The following is an 18,460-nucleotide window of genomic DNA, read 5'->3' as shown; positions in this document are numbered from 1 at the left end:
CAATGAGAGAGAGAGAGAGAGAGAGAGACAGCTAACATCAGAACTGCATCAAGTTGCAGATATAGGCTCCAGAAAGAAGCAGCCTTTTTTCACCTATGCTCAACCACAAGTCTCTCCCCCGCAGTGTCCACCTTAACCCAGTTGTGGTAATTACTTCATGAATTTAACTCATAAAGCTACTTAAAATTGGATCTTGGTGCCAGCTGGTAGTTGGGGGCCCGAGGGTCAGTGTCGTAGCATATTATAGTCCTTCTTGTCGTGGGCGTTTTGTCTTTAAGTTAATAAATATTCTTTGTTAATTGTTTGCACAACGACTGGCCTGTTACTCACTGTGTTGTACACAGCTCCTCACATTATACCAGAAAAAAAACCTACATCACTGTGACCGTTACCCTTCTGGGTTTTAGGATATCCTCGTCTGGTGCGTGAGACACTTCAGTCACACTGGCAAGAGAAAAGCTACCCGGACAGAAATCAACACAATGTGGCATTCCTGAGCCCGGGCAGCGGTCAGCAAAATGCATCGTGGGCCGCGTTCAGAACCCTGATTGGGCCGCAATTGCCCCCCCTCCCTCCCCCCCCTCTCCCTCCCTCCCTCTCCCTCCCCCCTCACCCCCCTCTCCCTCCCCCTCTCTCCCTCCCCCCCTCCACCCTTCCCCCCCTCTCCCTCCCCCCCCTCTCCCTCCCCCCCTCCCCCCCTTCCCCCCCTTCCCCACAGGCTGCCCACCACTGGTGTGGGGAAATGTCAAAATAACGCGGATGCTGGCTATCTGAAATTTAAACTGGTGGAAATGCTCAGCGGGTCAGGCAGTGTCCGTGGGGAGAGAGAGGGCTATCTGAACTGTTGAGTATTCGTTCCGTTTCCTATGTAAGGGTTTCTGTTTTTCTATGTTCAGGAATGGTAGTTTCTTTAATACTGGAACTCTGCGCAGCAGGTCTCTATGAAAATGAAAATGGTTTATTGTCACAAGCAGGCTTCAAATGAAGCTACCGTGAAAAGCCCCTAGTCCCCACATTCCGGCGCCTGTTCAGGGAGGCTGGTATAGGAAATGAACCCGCGCTGCTGGCCTGCAAAGGCTGGGCGACTTGACAGATGACCAGGAATCACAGCACCCGGTGGGCTGCCAAAACCCAGGATTGAACCAGGGACCTTTAGATCTTCAGTCTAACGCTCTCCCAACTGAGCTATTTCGGCTGGTCTCTATGAGTATATTCAAGGGCTTGTCACCTGTCATTACTTTTTGTTCAAAGGGGCTTGAATCCTGACTCACTCTTGCGCATGTTACAACACTTTTCCAGTTGAAAAGGCCATCAGCCTCGACTTTAGTTATATCAGTGGTTCCATGCTGGCTACTATGCCTGTACAGGAGACTGGCACTTAAGATATAAGTGACAATGCTAACGTCAAGATTTTCTATTGGCTTAGAAACATGCATAGAAAATAGAAGCAGGAGGAGGCCATTCAGCCCGTCAAGCCTGCTCCGCCATTCATTGTGATCATCAAGTTCAATAGCCTGATCCCTCGGAAGGATGACCTTTTCTTAGTTTGGGATGACAATGAGGACTTCATCAAGGTCAGAAGAGAACTTTTCCGAAACATCTTTATTGGAGACAAGGGTTGGGCCGTAAACACTGATGTTGGTTACAGTTGAGCGCAGGTGAAGTGTCATGAAGCCTTTCAGTTATACAACTCTGGAATTCTGGCAGTGCAGCGAAGATCCTACTACAGAGGCCAACTATGTGGTCACCAGGGTCTTTGTGAGCCTTCCCTTTAGAACACGTATCCCCTGCTTGTTCCTTCAGCTCCCCCTCCCGAGAAAGCCAGGTCTCACAGAGGGCGGATGTGTCAATTTGGAGTCTTGGTTCACTTCCGGACAGTCACTCTGGAGATTATCCATGGGTACTCTAACATTCCACGTTGCAAAATTTAATGATTTCTTCCCTTGACCACAAAGATGAAAATTCTGCAGGGTGTGGTTTCCCCAGCATGGAGAAAGTGGGACACCCTATTTTGAGGTCACTTTCTCTTGCCCCCCCTTCCCAATTGGGAGTGAGCAGAGGGTATCCTGAAGAGGACTGGATGACTGCTCAGTTACAGACGATGCTACCCAAAGACACATCTGCCCCAATATAGGTGTCCATCGGCCTTCATGCATCTGTTGCCTGTGCGCAGATCTTTTTTTTTTAATTTGAGTATCCAATTATTTTTTTTCCAATTAAGGGGCAATTTAGCATGGCCAATCCACCTACTCTGCACATCTTTTGGATTGTGGGGGGGGGGGGGGGTGAGATCCACGCAGACACGGGGAGAACGTGCAAACTCCACACGGACAGTGATCCAGGGCTGGGATGGAACCTGGGACCTCGGCGCCATGAGGCAGCAGTGCTAACCCACTGTGCCACCGTGCTGCCCACTGTGCGCAGATTCTTGACCGGGGATTCCCAGGTTTACAGTCTTGTCCCCGCCGCCAATTCTCCATCGGATTTGGAAAATAAACCCTGGGAGGTATTTCTTTCATGTGGGGATCTTGGGGCACTGCCATTGTCCGCACAACATTGGCAGCTTTGTGAGTAGATTTGGATGTTGTGTTTCATCCGCAGGGCACAAAGGTCTCAGTTTAACATCTCACCGCATGGATGCTCCTGTCTATTCAGTGCAAAGAATAACACAGGAATCCCTCTCCGGTTGTCTTTATATTTGGCTATAGTGAGCTGGTTGCTCACTATGCTTTGACAAAGGGTCATCTGGACTTGAAACGTTAGCTCTTTTCTCTCCCTACAGATGCTGCCAGACCTGCTGAGATTTTCCAGCATTTTCTCCGGTTGCTGGCAAACCTGGCACTGCCAGGCAGAGCACGCTGATAGTGCCAGGGTGGCACTGGCAGGCTGCCATGGCGGCACTCCCAGGGTGACAGGCTGGCAGTGCCAGGGGGGAAAGTGCCAAGGTGCCACCCTGCCCTGGCCCCGATCACCCGAGAGCCTCCAATGATCTAGGAAACCCCCCCAGGTGCTGTTATGGCCAGCCACATTTGAAATGAAATGAAATGAAAATCGCTTATTGTCACGAGTAGGCTTCAATGAAGTTACTGTGAAAAGCCCTTAGTCGCCACATTCCGGCGCCTGTTCGGGGAGGCTGTTACGGGTCAACGAGTAATAAATGACACCCTGGCAAGGTTGCCCAGGATCATTTTTATATGTTGAGATCTGGATCTCGTTGAGTTGGGTGAATCAAGATTGGCCTGACGCCTGGCGTGGACCCCGAGATGGGGCTCATGCACCCATTACACCCAGATCTGCGCCAGGCACAACGGGGTCGCTGAATCACACCCCATATTTCAGATAAAACAAATAGGGCAAGAGGGTAACATTATACTGATGGGGTTGACTGAAGAAGGGTGGGTGGAGTCACATATGTAGATCAGATGGGCTGAATGGCCTGTCTCTGGGTAGTAAACCCTGTTCATTCAAATGTAAGACAAGACCAATAAAGCAAAACGCAAAGTCTGGAGTCTCGAGTTCACACACCGACACAACGCACCAAAGTGGTTGTCGTAAGATTGTTTTAATTCCATTACAAAAAAAAACATGCGATTAGGAGACAGTATTTACAATTTATAAAGAAACATATTTAGCTCTCTGCCTGCATAACACTTATAAATACGATTTACATAATAAAATAAATATGTAAAATTACCAACGTAGCACAGGTTTAAGTTTGTTAAAATATACACAGCATTATAATTTGCATCAGTCCTGACCTTAGCATTTCCTGCTTGAATCCCACTACCCTGTTTGACATTGTTAACCTAAAGGGAAAGGAATCCGTTTTTCTGTGTTTTATCTTCTTGTTTTATGATCCAATCTGGGAGGAGCCTCCGTTGCTGAGAAAGACCCGCAGTCGTGACTTTCACGTTTCGTTGATCAATCCAGTGCTTTCCACCGCCTTGTATTTTGTTTGTGTCCATGCAGGTTTTGCTGTGAGAGATTGTCGGGGTTCCCTTCGGAAAAGCCTGCCTGCTCCTCCACTGCGTGTGGATTACCCCACCTTCCCCCTCCTCTGATAAACGCACTCAAAAGTCTCGGCAGTCCCGATGCTCGGACATTTTAGCTCCCGCTGCTCAGCATCCCGAGTAGTTTGCTAACCTCCATGCCTTGCTGCTGGGCCATCTTCTGTATGTCAAAACCCATGTGCATTAGGAACTGTATAACAGTCATCTCCTGACCCGTGTACTGGTCTCTGATGGTGGGGCAGGTCGGGTTACAGTGTGGCCAGTGGCAGCCATCGGTCAGGTGAATCGGACAGCCTTTCATCGAGTTCTTCCCATTTTTGTTCCCATCTTGGAGGCTCCTATCCCAGCAGTGAAGTGCCCGGGGAAGGGATATCCCCTTCACTTGCAGGTTCAACCAATAGCTGCAAATGAAAGGTGGAATGTAACGTTACACTCGGGAAGGAACATTGATACATTTCCCACCAACAACTCCCAGGTGATGCTTTGGGCTTCCAGCGCACCATCTCATTTCCATTTTAACAATGCCGAGCCTGATTTGACTGAAGCATAAGTGATCCTGAGGGGTCTCGGCAGGGGTGGGGTGGGATGTGGAGAAGATGTTTCCTCTTGTGGGGGGGGGAAACCTAGAACTAGGGGTCGCCCATTTAGAATGGAGGCAAGGTCACGGCGCGGAGGTCCCAGGTTCGAATCCCGGCTCTGGGCCACTGTCCGTGTGGAGTTTGCACATTCTCCCCGTGTCTGTGTGGGTTTCACCCCCACAATCCAAAGATGTGCCGGGTAGGTGGATTGGCCACGCTAAATTGTCCCTTCATTGGAAAAAATGAATTGGGTACTCTAACTTAAAAAATAAAAAAATAAATAAAATGGAGGCAAGGTGAAATTGATGCTCTTGGGTGGGTTGTGAGTCTCTTTCTGAAAAGGTGGCGGAAGCAGAGTCCTTGAATATTTTTAAGGAAAAGGTGAATAGATTCCTGGGAAGCAGGGGAGGGGGGCTGGGGCTGGGGATGGGGGTGGGGGTGGGGGCGGGGGGCGGGGGGGTGATACGTTATCAGGGGGAGGCAGGATGCAGATTTGTGGTTGCTGTTAGATCAACCATGATCTTATTAAATGGCGGAGAGGGCTCAAGGGGGTCGAGTGGCCTACCCCTGATCCTTGTTTGTACATTGGTGCCACTCTGGGGTGGCCCAGTGGTTAGCACTGTTGCCTCACAGCTCCAGGGTCACGGGTTCAATTCTGCCTCAGGTGACTGTGCGGGGTCTGCATGTTCTCCCCCGTGACTGCATGGGTTTCCTCCGGATGCTCCGGTTTCCTCCCACAGTCCAAAGATGTGCAGGTTAGGTGGATTGGCCATGCTTAATTGCCTCTTAGTGTTCAAATATCATATCATAACGCCCACATGTTCTGGTCTTGCCCCAGACTTGTGGAGTACTGGACAGCCTTCTTCGAGGCTATGTCCAAAGTGGTGGGGGTGAGGGTCGAGCCATGCCTGATAGTGGCGGTCTTCAGGGTTTCAGACCAGCCAGATCTATTCATGGGGAGGAGGGTGGACGCCCTTGCCTTTGCCTCCCTGATCGCCCACCGTAGAATCCTGTTCGGCTGGCGGTCAGCAGCACCACCCAGAGCTGCAGACTGGCTGTCCGACCTCTCGGAATCTCTCCAAATGGAGAAAATCAAATTTGCCATCCGAGGGTCAGACGATGGCTTCCACAGAACGTGGGAGCCATTCATGCAATTGTTCCGGGACCTGTTTGTGGCCAACGAACAAGAGGAAGAATAGCCGGGTGGCCAAGAATCAGGGGAAAATGGACGGGAATCGGGGGAAGGTAGCGGGGGGGGGGGGGGGGGGGGGCTACGGGTTCGTTATGGGGGTTTGTTCTCATGGTTTTATGCTTATTTCTTTTTCTTGTTAATTTATTGTTTTTGTATTGGAGGGGAGGGGTTACTGTTTTTCTCTGTTGTGATAAAATTTGTTGTTGAAAACTTGAATAAAAATTATTCCAAAAAAAAAGGAAGGACAAAGCCGCAAGTGACAGTCTGATGGCAAGCTAAGGCCCAAAACCAAATTGTAAATAAATGCCTATAAACAGGTGCCTCGGCCATATTGGGGAATGTAAAATATGTATGCCGGTTAAAGGGGGCGGCCACAGTTGTTAGTATGAAGATGCTTACCTGTAAATATGCATGTTAATTTTTGCGTGTGTTTTTTTTCTAATAATTTGTAATTTGTTGGATATAAAATATGAAAACTCAATAAAAAACATTTCCAAATATCATATCATAGAATTTACAGTGCAGAAGGAGGCCATTCGGCCCATCGAGTCTGCACCGGCTCTTGGAAAGAGCACCCCACCCAAGGTCAACACCTCCACCCTATCCCCATAACCCAGTAACCCCACCCAACACTATAGGTTTGGTGGTGTTATGGGATTACAGGGATATGGTGACGGATTGAGCGGAGGTAAACTGCTCTGTCAGAGGGTCAGTGCAGACTTGATGGGCCGGATGGCCTCTTTCTGCATTGTAGGAATTTTATGGTACTCCTGCCCTGGCAAAAGTTTGTCCCTGAACCAGTGCATTCCAGATCACATTAAAGCAATCGCTCATTAACTTTCCTGTTGCTGATACGCTGCAGTATACACACTGGCTATTACATTGCCTACATAACAACAGCGAATGCATTTCAAAAGGCTTTTCTTGAAGCATTTTTTGGTCAGAGGTAGTCTTGGCTCTGGGCCGTCATTGTTGTCCAGCTGCTAACCTGGTTTGTACCTTGAACACCAAGCCAATAATTAATCATAGCCAATTATAAACTCTGAAAACATTCAGGAGCACTTTGGAAATGTAAGTTTAACAACTAGAGATCCTTTATTATGTTGATCATTTTGTGCCTCTAACCAATAATGATCTCCAGTCAGAGGGGATGGTGTATGACATCTGGACCACAGGGGATGGTGCATAACATCTGGACAGCAAGGATTAGACAGTGAGGAGGGTGTATAACATCTGGACAGCGAGGATGGGACAGTGAACATGGTGTATAACATCTGGACAGTGAGAATGGTGTATAACATCTGGAGAGTGAAGATGGTGTATAACATCTGGAGAGTGAAGATGGTGTATAACATCTGGACAGTGAGGATGGGACAGTGAACATGGTGTATAACATCTGGACAGTGAGAATGGTGTATAACATCTGGACAGTGAGGAGAGTGTATAACATCTGGACAGCGAGGAGGGTGTATAACATCTGGACAGTGAGGAGAGTGTATAACATCTGGACAGTGAGAATTGTGTATAACATCTGGACAGTGAGGAGGGTGTATAACATCTGGACAATGAGATTTGGTGTATAACATCTGGACAGTGAGGAGGGTGTATAACATCTGGAATGTAAAGGGCACTCAGATGCAAATATTAGCGAGAGCAATTTTGGAAAACATTCTACATTTTTGATGAATGTCTCCTATATTTTCACCCCTTGTAGAAACTTGTAGGTTTTTCTCTCCCCGGATCAGCGGCCACCCACAACTTTTGTCTCCCTGTCGGTAAAGATTCTATCAGCCTCATCCTGAAAAATATTTAGTGACCCTGCCCCCACAGCCCTCTGGGAAAGAGAGTCCCAAAGATTCGGAGAGAAAAAATTCTTCTCATCTCATTTTAAAATGAGTGGTCCCGTATTTTTAAACCGTGTCTCTGAGTTCTAATATGTTTTATTTATGTTCTGAACACACTGACACATCTCAAACAGTTTCAAAGAGAAATATTAGCTTCTAAAATGCAGTTACTGTTGTTTTTTAAAAATATATATATTTAGAGTACCCAATTATTTTTTTCCAATTAAGGGGCAATTAAGCATGGCCAATCCACCTGCCCTGCACATCTTCGGTTTGTGGGAGTGAGACCCACGCAGACACGGGGAGAATGTGCAAACTCCACACGGACAGTGACCCGGGGCCGGGATCGAACCTGGGACCTCAGTGCTGTGAGGAGCGCTGTGACGCAGCAGTGCTAACCACTGTGCCACTGTGCCGTCCAGCTGTTGTTACTTAAGCAAAGTAAGATCAATGAAAGAATTATATGCTACACAATCTGATTAATTAATCTTGGTGAATTTCTCCCGTAATTGTTGCTATCAATCTGTAAATTACCTTGGGAAATGTCCTTATATCAAAGTAAGAAGTCTTAGAACACCAGGTTAAAGTCCAACAGGTTTGTTTCGAATCACTAGCTTTCAGAGCACTGCTCCTTCCTCAGGTGAATGAAGAGGTGGGTTCCAGAAACATATATATAGACAAAGTCAAAGATGCAATATATGGACTTGTCTATATATAAGTTTCTGGAGCTAGTGTTTGAAACAAACCTGTTGGACTTTAACCTGGTGTTGTAAGACTTCTTACTGTGCTCACCCCAGTCCAACGCCGGCATCTCCACATCATGGCTTATATCAAAGGACATTGGTCTGGGACATAAAAGAAGCTGCAATAGCAAGGGGCTAATTTTTAAGCAGGTAATTCAGTGTTTCTGCTAAAAAACATGCCCTGGGCCTGAATCTGGCGCTAATTGGGCAGGCGTGATCGCTGGACTGATATGCACTTCCGGATACGGTCAAACCCCAACAGTGACTTCACACTGTTTGGCCAATTATCCTGGCAGCCAGCGTGAAACGTGTGTTTAGAAAGGCGTGGCAGTGCTGGGTGGGGCCGGGAAGGGGGGCAAGCACCAAGCGAAGGGAAGGTAAGGGTGGGCATTTACAACGAGCCCCCAGAAGGCCGCAGCGGAGCTGCCCCTGGGGCCGCAGTTGAAATGGGCTCAAAAGAAAAGTGCTGCGTCTACGCTGCAAATTCAAGCAACTGGCGGCAGCAAACCTCACAGGATCTCAACTCCCAAACGTCGTCTTTTATTTTTCTATCACCCCGGACGTTTTTTATTCCACCCTGGAACACGTTTGTTCCGGAAAAGTGGAGGCCGCCTGACCGATTTGGCGCGTCCGTCAAACGCAATAGTCGATGGGCCACTCTTCTGAGGGCCACTAACAAGACAGAAGAAAGGAAACAAACTGAGGGACAAAGCAAAAAAAAGGCCACTCCTGTTCGGGGCACTGCCCAAACATAACATAGATCAACGGAAACTTAACAAAAACATCAAATAAGAGTGCAATTCAAGGGGTCAATAAAGCACCCCAACCCCTGCGGTTCTCACTGGGCACGGAAGGCCTTGATGGTTTTGTGGACACCGCATGGTCCTTTCCTAGGGACAAAGGTCAATGGGCCACTTAAAATCACCATCACTGCTTTCCATAATGGGCTTAATCGCTGGCGGGCATGATTTAGATTCCCATGGCCGCTGACGATAATGTGCATGTTGATGTTGGGTGTTGCTCGCCAGGCGTCTTCCCGCACGTTTTCGGTCCCAGAAATGTGCCCACTCAATCAACCGTAAGCAAGAGAAGCACGGGACAGCGGGGGGGGGGGGGGGGGGGGGGGGGGGGGGCAAGAGAAGCACAGGACAGCGGGGTGGGGGGGGGGGGTTGAGGACAGCTCAGGGCTCGGTACATTGTAAAAATGATGTGCTAAAAATTCTTCCTCACATCCCCATCTCGCAACATTCCCCCCACCCCCTGACCCACCCGCAACACTGCCATCTCTTTCCTAAAACCTCCAAGAGCAATTCCAAATAGAATAATGAGAAACCGAAGTTTAGGGCAGGGATAGAAAGAATATTTCAAAACAATATATATATAAGCCAAAGCAGGATTCAGCGATTTGGATTCTCAAGGAAAAGCTGCACTGGATAAATAATCTTTTCTGTTTTTGCTCCCTTTTTGCATCTTACCTTTTAGTGATAACTTCATGGGATAAACACGCAGGTGCAAAAACTGCCCTGCAACCAGAAAAGATATTCAAATGACTTACGTTAGAGCATTAAGTTCACATGCAATTCACATCCTCCATGAACAAAAACTAAAATAAAAGCAAAATACTGCGGATGCTGAAAATCTGAAATGCAAACAGAAAATGTTGGAAAAACTCAGCAGGCCTGGCAGCGTCTGTGGAGAGAGTAACAGAGTTGATTGTGTCTAGTCTGCATGACTCCTAATGCAGTTCTGAAGAAGTTACATTCAGTTGCAAACTACTGAAATTCACCTGAGGAAGGAGCAGTGCTCCGAAAGCTAGTGTTTGAAACAAACCTGTTGGACTTTAACCTGGTGTTGTAAGACTTCTTACTGTACTGAAAGAAAGACATTGCAGTAGTACGCTGGATTAAAAAAAAATTTAGAATACCCAATTAATTTTTTCCAATTAAGGGGCAATTTAGCATGGCTTCTAGATGCTTTCCTGACCAGTCTCTCATTATGCTCTGCCATCATCGAAGATGTATGAGAGATCTTATAGAAACATTAAAAATTATGATGGGAATAGGTAGGATAGATGCGGGCAGGTTGTTTCCACTGGCGGGTGAAAGCAGAACTAGGGGGCATAGCCTCAAAATAAGGGCACCGAGCTTTGGAGAAACTACTTCACCCAAAGGGTTGTGAATCTATGGAATTCCTTGCCCAGTGAAGCAGTTGAGGCTCCTTCATTAAATGTTTTTAAGATCAAGATAGATAGTTTTTTGAAGAATAAAGGGATTAAGGGTTATAGTGTTCGGGCCGGAAAGTGGGGCTGAGTCCAAAGAAGATCAGCCATGATCTTATTGAATGGTGGAGCAGGCTCGAGGGGCCAGATGACCTACTCCTGCTCCTAGTTCTTATGAACCCCTGGGCCATGTGCCCTGCACAGTCTTCAGAACTGTGTCATTAACACTCTCCAGGCACTTCCTCCGAACCTCTGCAAGTCTTTAGCTGGAGACTCCCTTCTCCAGGCTTCCAAAGTGGAGGAATTTCCTGGTTACTCAGACAGCTTCTCCATACATGCCCCCCCCCCCCCCCACCTCTTAATAAGGACGCGGAGAGTGTACACCGAGTAAAATAAGAAACAAAGTTTATTTACAAGAGCAACATGTACACGACCCGGTAGATGCCCTAAAGATTTCCAACCTGGTTGGTGCCTTTCTTGCTGTCATTGTATACAGTAATTAACGAGAGCCCTCGCCCCGAGCAGGGGAGTGCGTACTCCACAAGGAGCACAGAGAAGAAAAGCATTCCCAACCCATGGGTCCCGTGTGCGATGTTACACCCCCTTGGTGTGGGAGGTGGGCGCAAGGTTCAGCTCTCCATCCTGCTCCTGAAATTGAACAGAGCGGAAACCGGGTCCTCCAGCTCCGTTCAGCCTACACCCTCCCTGACCCCAAGAACTTGATCTTCTTCACTTCTTCATCACAGCGTTCACTGACTGCAGATCGGCAGCCATTGGTCGGATAGGGAAGATTGGACGATCCACCTGTAAGGTGGACATTTGTGGGTGGGGGAGGAGGGGGGAGTTATTTCAAGCTGCCTTAGTTAATGTCTACACAGAGTAATACATTTCAGCTGAGGAAGGAGCAGTGCTCCGAAAGCTAGTGTTTGAAACAAACCTGCTGGACTTTAGCCTGGTGTTGTAAGACTTCTTACAGAGTAATACCAGAAGAGAAACTGCACCCCCACCTCCTCGCCCACCAGCTAATCAAACATGGCGCACTCCCTCTTGTTAATGCAGAAAGTTGCTCATAAAATAAGTGTTAATTTTTCAGAGGCTAGTAGCTGTACAAGGAAACTTAAGGATTTAACATGCTCACTGCATCAAGGAGGTAGCAGAACTTACGGTACGTCCTTAAGAGTATTTTTCAGCTCTCGTCCCAGGTTCTGAATGTAGTTCCACTGTCCTTCTTGAACAGGTTGCCCCGTCAGATGCACATTATCGACTGTAAGCTGTGCTTCATCAAAGAGCCACTGGACGACAAACAATGGACCTTTGAAAGAAGCGAAATTAAGTTAAGATTTCTCCATAAACCCATAGCTTCAGAAATATCTCACCATCCAGTGACTGCACAAGGATGGACATCAGGAGAGGCTGGGATTAAACCCGCATATCCCAATCAAGTGGCAAAATCTGATACCAATTATTTATAAATGCATTGCAACCCCAATTGCTGAGTTATCTGGTTCCCTGCAACAGAAATTCGAATCATACAACATGGAAGGAGGAGGTCTCTGGGTCTGTACTAGTTGGAGTTTAGAAGGATGAGGGGGGATCTCATTGAAACTTACAGAATTCTGAGAGGCCTGGATAGAGTGGATATGGAGAGAATGTTTCCACCAGTAGGAGACATTAGAACCCAATGGCAGAGCCTCAAACTGAAGGGACGATCCTTTAAAACAGAGATGAGGAGGAATTTCTTCAGCCAGAGGGTGGTGAATCTGTGGAACTCTTTGCCGCAGAAGGCTGTGGAGGCCAAATCACTGAGTGTTTTTAAGACAGAGATAGATAGGTTCTTGATTAATAAGGGGATCAGGGGTTATGGGGAGAAGGCAGGAGAATGGGGAGAAGAAACATATCAGCCATGATTGAAGGGCGGTGCAGAGTCGATGGGCCGAATGGCTTAGTTCTGCATTCTCTGACCTGCTTGTTCCTTTAAATTTGATCTTGAGATGTGGCCGATGCCCAGTTAGGGCACATTTATTGCCAATGACTTACTAGGTCACTTCATTACACATCAATCACACAGCGTAGGAGTGAAGCGATACGCAGACCAGAGTGACAGGTACAAAAGCAAAATGTCGTGGATGCTGGAGATCTAACATAAAAACAGAAAGTGTTCATGGCGCTGAGGTCCCGGGTTCAATCCCGGCTCTGGGTCACTGTCCGTGTGGAGTTTGCACATTCTCCCCATGTTTGCGTGGGTCGCACCCCACAACCCAAACATGTGCAGGCGAGGTGGATTGGCCACGCTAAACTGCCCCTTAATTGGGAAAAAAATCAATTGGGTGCTCTAAATTTATATTTGAAAAATAAATAAATAACTAAAAACAGGAAGTGTTGGAAAATCTCAGCAGGTCTGGCAGCATCTGGGTGGCACGGTGGCGCAGTGGTTAGCACTGCTGCCTCACGGCGCCCAGGACACAGGTTCGATCCCAGCTCTGGGTCACTGTCCGTGTGGAGTTTGCACATTCTCCCCGTGTCTGCGTTGGTCTCACCCCCACAACCCAAAGATATGCAAGGTAGGTGAACTGGCCATGCTAAATTGCCCCTCAACAAAAAATAAAGGTCTGGCAGCATCTGTGGGAGAGAAAGAATGTTAATGCTTCGAGACCAACATGACGGTTCTTCAGAACACCTTAACTCAATCCATAAGCGTGACCCTGAACTTGCACTTGTGTACCATTTCAATTCACCATTTTTCTCTGATGCTGGCATTTCTGTCCTTGACATGCTATGGTGCTTCAGTGAAGCCTAATGCAAGCTAGAGGAACAGAACTTCATCTTCCCATTAGGCACTTTACAGCCTTCTGGACTTAACATTGAGTTCAACAACTTCAGACCATGAACTCAATCCTCCATTTTGAATTTCCCCCCTCCCAAGCATCTTGCCCTCATGTTTTTTCTTTCAAACATTGTTGACCTTTATTCAACTGGTGACACATTCTGCTATTTTGCTTTCAAACAGTGCTGACCTTCATTCTGCTTTCGACACATATCCTGGACAATGTGTTGCATCTTTAATACTGTCATTATCCCTCCCTTTGCTTGTTGTCTTCCAGGATATCTTTGTTCTGTAATCTCTCCTATCCCGCTTTCCCTTTCGTTCTACCTGCCTGATATAACCTGCCTGCTTACCATTGGCTAGGGACTAATGCCAATCCCACAATCCTTAGGGAGTATGAGCTTCCCCAATGGGGGGGCGGTGGAGAAAGCATTAGCAGAAACCCTGCATAAATAGAGCAGGCCAGTATGGAACCAGCTCTAGAGGAATGAGCAGCAAGGGAGTTACTGCTGCTGTTGTATATATATGTAATTGTAAATAAAGTTATTTCTTTCCATTCTACAAACTCGTGCTGGATTCTTCGTGGCCCCTCACAAAACTGCCCCTTTCCCACTTTTTCAACAGCAGAAAACCCATCACCTTCCCATCTCACTCCAGTCCCAAAGAAAGAGTCATAGTGGGCTCGGAAGGTTAACTCAATTTCTCTATCCACAGATGCTACCAGGCCTGCTGAGGTTATGCACCACTTTCTGGGGGGTGTTTAATTACAAGTGACAGGTTGCCTTTTCTGAAGAGTACTGATGAACCAGTTAGGCTTTACGACAATCTTTATCTCCAGTTTTCCTAATCAGTGTGCACACATTCTCAGTTTAATGAAATAAAATGGTCATTTTATAATTTGAGCTCACAGCCTTCAAGTTACAAGTTGACTACACCATGGTACTCACAGTGAAGGCGTTAACCCATCTAAATGGACTAACATTGCTGTCAAAGTAACAGAAGGATAAAGATTGCAGATTGAGTTCTACAAATCCATCTTCAAATGTCTCCCTTCTCTTTGATGCTAAGTTACTGCTCGCACAGTGTTCAGATCAGAAGAGCATATTTACCATTGGGAAAGTGGAGGATTTTCTGAGGCCTTGCTGCCAGATTTATCGGGATAATCAAAGGCTGTCTTATGGATCAGATGGACTTTGATTTTTTTTCTTAAACTTACTTCTTAGAGTTGGGTATATTTTATACCCAAAGAAACAGTTCCACTCTTCCCCTTCTCTGAACTGCTGCTTGCAAAGTTCCGGTACAACTCCATTCCAGTATCTGAAAACACAAAGGATGCGTTTAATCATTGCACACCGTCACATAAACTCAAAAATTCAGATCAACCCACAGAGAGGCGGCAAGGGGATCTGTGAGCCACAAGCAACGAAATATCCTCAGGAGTGGAATATCAGCATCGTCACGCTGGTTCCCACACACTGTTCATTGACCATACAGACACGAGTAGGCCATCCAGCCCCTCGAGCATGTACTGTCATTCAAATTAGACCATGATTGCTCTGTATCTAGTCACCATTTTACCCTCCCTGGCTCAAAATCCCTTCCTACCTCTGTTCCCGTCTATGTTTCATTTGGCGCAGATATTAGCTGCACGATTTTTTTTCTGTTACCTTTTCGGGTTCAATGAAGGTGGGTGACTGAGATGAATTGGCAGAAAGGAGGACTGAGAGCTATTCGGCAACTTGCCTCTTTTGTGCTGGTTTGATGTCTATCAATGTGTTGCCGTTAAAATTGATTTTCAAGGTATTTCCTTTTTCCAATTAAGGGGCAATTTAGCGTGGCCAATCCACCTACCCTGCACATTGTTGAGTTGTGGGGGTGAGACCCACGAAGACACGGGGAAAATGTGCCAACTCTGTGCGGACAGTGACCCGCGGCTGGGATCAAACCCGGTTCTTGGCGTCGTGAGGCAGCAGTGTTAACCACTGCGCATTTTCAAAGTATCGTTAACTGTTACGTACATGGGAGTGTCTTCTGGGACAATAGCATTGTGCAGCTTTGTAGAATTTTGCTTCTGCACTGAGAGTGCCTTCTTGAGGCTCCATCAATGATCTATCAGCCCACGGTTCCCTGAGCTGATAGCTCTGTGTTCATTAAGAATGAGGCAGAGGTAGTAAATAGTAATCCTCATTGGTCCGAACACCAGTGATAACTTATTGATGCACATGGGTGCTTTAACCTAATGTGAGTGAGACACCCAGAATCCGCTCATTGACAGGAGACTGTGAGGCCAGAAGATACTTAAAGAACTTTAGTTATTAGCTTTACAACAATGCATTTCCAAGTCCATTATCACGGAATTGCTATTATTAACAAAGGTCCGAGGAAGAAATAAATCAGGACTAAAGGTCATAACCCTATTCCTGTTCCGCAATAAATAGAAACTCACAAGGGGAAGGGGACATATCAAAAAGTCCGACCTTATTCCTTTCTTGATTGCTTCAGTTGGAGCGCATGTTATTGTGTCGATGCAGTCAGTCCTCTGGTATTGTTTGTTGTCCAGGAACCAGCCGGAATCAGCCAGGCCGCGAACCTGAACTCCACGGACGCCCAACTCTTCGAGCTGCTCCGCCACTCTGTCCACGTTGAGGAGGACCCCTGTCCCCCCGGCACTAAACGGACAGACAAGCACTCCGATCAACAACGCCACAGCGAAAGAAAGAAAACAAAACGTACATTTAAATAGGGTCTCTCGTGCCCGGAAGATGGGCCAAAGCTCTTTACAGCCCAATGGTGGACTTCTGAAAAGCGTGGACACCTTGGTGATGTAGATTACCATGGCGTGCACAGCAAGATCCCACACGCAGCAATGTGATATTGACCGGATAACCTGATCGATAGGATGACCAGTGGGCAGAATGTCCCTGCTATTCTTTAAAATAACAGCCTGGCATCTTTTACATCCAGTTGGAAGCCTTGACAGGCCCTTGCGTTTTAACTTCTCATCTGAAAGCTGAAAGAATGGTCATAATTCTTCTAAAGCCAAGTCACAAATGATTTTGCGCTCAGGTAAGAAGTACATGGCTTTAGTTGTTAATCTCTTGTCAACATCATTTAACACAGCTCCCCCAAACTGGGAACATCAATCTACATATCGTACTGTAAAGTACACATTGATTGTTCATTAATCGCTTCTGACACTTCACAGGGATGTTTATCCAATAGATCACCACAGGTACTGCTTCCCTGGGCTGTGCAGTGTCTGCTGCAGGACAAGCATATTGCAGAATTCTAACAAAGGCGATAAGACATTTGATTGAAACTCCATCTTCAATTATCACATTCTGCAGGCGTAAAATAACATCTGTGTCTGGCCTGGTTGATATAATCATTTATTTTTGACAGCCCCAGGAACACCTTTGGATTGAGTTGAGGAGGAATCCTCAAGCGTGAACTAATAGGAAATGAGCGACTCTGAGGTAACTCTGTGTTTGATCTGAAGCGTATCAGTTTGGAATGAGGTTAAAGACCACATGCTCAGTCCTGACAATGCATCAAATGCACTTGCTCTCCTTGGCCATTTGGGGATCCAGCTCTTTTCTTTGATAAATTTAGAGTACCCAATTTTTTCTTTCAATGAAGGGGTAATTTAGCGTGGCCAATTGACCTACCCTGCACATCTTTGGGTTGTGGGGGGTGAGACCCACGCAGAAACGAGGGAGAATGTGCAAACTCCGCACGGACAGTGACCCGGGGCCGGGATCGAACCCGGGTCCTCAGCGTCGTGAGGCAGCAGTGCTAACCACTGCGCCACCGTGCCGCCCTTTTGGGTTTGCTGTTCTGTCTGGAAAAAGCTCCAACAGCTAATGTGAGAACTCCATTGCCAATCCTACACGTCAGCACAGCAAATAGAAACATATTTGCAACTCAATTTCTTTAAAGCGGGATTGTTGCCACTCTAAAGTTATGGCACCCCCTCTTCTTGTCCCGACACGGAAGAGAAGGGCAAAGGGCTGAAGTAAGGAGGTCACGTGCGCTGTGAAGACGCCATATGCACGGAGCTCCTCTGTGTTTCTGCCTCCAGGGCTTTTAAATGGGTTCTATTTGGGGCTGGAATGTTAATAGGTTGGGATGGGGAGATGGGAGGGAGATGCTGAGCTGCTCCAAACTTCATTTATTTGGTTTTGTGTTTTTTTAATCCACATCTGGAGAGACATAGACCCACAAGGACGTAATTACGACCACATGCACCATAAAATAAAAGGCAACAAAGACGCACAGGCTTTGAAGCGCCAGTATGAAAAATGTAACCTAAACTGATCAAAAATGAGCGAGTCTGAGTAACTCTAAATTTAATCTAAACAATGTCGGTTCCGAGGAAATAGGAAGCTGTGAAATGGATGGACACGTGGCAGATGGAAATTTAATGAAGAGACATGAGAAGTGATACATTTTGGTGGGCAGAATGAGGAGAGAACATAGAACATAGAGCATACAGTGCAGAAGGAGGCCATTCGGCCCATCTAGTCTACACTGACCCACTTAAGTCCTCACACCCCCTATCCCTGTAACCCAACAACCCCTTCTATCCTTTTTGGTCACTAAGGGCAATTTATCATGGCCAATCCAGCTAACCTGCACGTCTTTGGACTGTGAGAGGAAACCAGAGAGGCAATATAAAATCAGAGAATCCCTACACTGCAAAAGGAGGCCATTCAGCCCATCGAATCTGTACCGGCCCTCTGAAGGTGCACCCTATGCAGGCCCACTCCCCCGCCCTATCCCTGTAAGCCCACCTAACCTGCACATCTTTGGACTGTGGGAGGACACCGGAGCACCCGGAGGAAACCCACGCAGACACGGGGAGAACGTGCAAACTCGACACAAACAATCACCCAAGGCCGGAATTGAACTCGGGTCCCTGGTGCTGTGAGGCAGCAGTGCTAACCACTGCACCACAGGTGACGCCCCCTGCGGCAAAATGAAGGGTAAAATTCCAAAACGGTGCACGAACTGAAGTTGTATGCGCACAAATCATTGAAAATGGCAGGGCA

General features: G+C 47.0%; 1 protein-coding gene and 1 non-coding gene across 2 annotated transcripts in view; both read right to left on the bottom strand.

Moving 5' to 3' along the window:
• Positions 1–1,122: 1,122 nt before the first annotated feature.
• trnaf-gaa lies at positions 1,123–1,195 on the bottom strand. The gene has a single exon. It is a non-coding gene; the product is annotated as a tRNA-Phe (tRNA).
• Positions 1,196–3,544: 2,349 nt separating this feature from the next.
• The window catches only part of notum1a (notum, palmitoleoyl-protein carboxylesterase a), a 49,011-nt gene continuing 34,095 nt past the window's right edge, over positions 3,545–18,460 (bottom strand). The window contains exons 7-11 of the mRNA XM_038777962.1: positions 15,887–16,078; positions 14,626–14,726; positions 11,750–11,897; positions 9,843–9,890; positions 3,545–4,411 (exon numbers count right to left, since the gene is read on the bottom strand). Of these exons, the coding sequence (XP_038633890.1) occupies positions 4,105–4,411; positions 9,843–9,890; positions 11,750–11,897; positions 14,626–14,726; positions 15,887–16,078 (796 nt within the window). The 3' untranslated portion in view covers positions 3,545–4,104. The remainder of the gene's footprint in view (positions 4,412–9,842; positions 9,891–11,749; positions 11,898–14,625; positions 14,727–15,886; positions 16,079–18,460) is intronic.

The sequence above is a fragment of the Scyliorhinus canicula genome, chromosome 18 (assembly GCF_902713615.1).
Source record: "Scyliorhinus canicula chromosome 18, sScyCan1.1, whole genome shotgun sequence".
In the NCBI taxonomy this organism is placed as follows: domain Eukaryota; kingdom Metazoa; phylum Chordata; class Chondrichthyes; order Carcharhiniformes; family Scyliorhinidae; genus Scyliorhinus; species Scyliorhinus canicula.
Note: the sequence above shows the minus strand (reverse complement) of the source record. Positions and strands in the feature narration are given on the sequence as shown.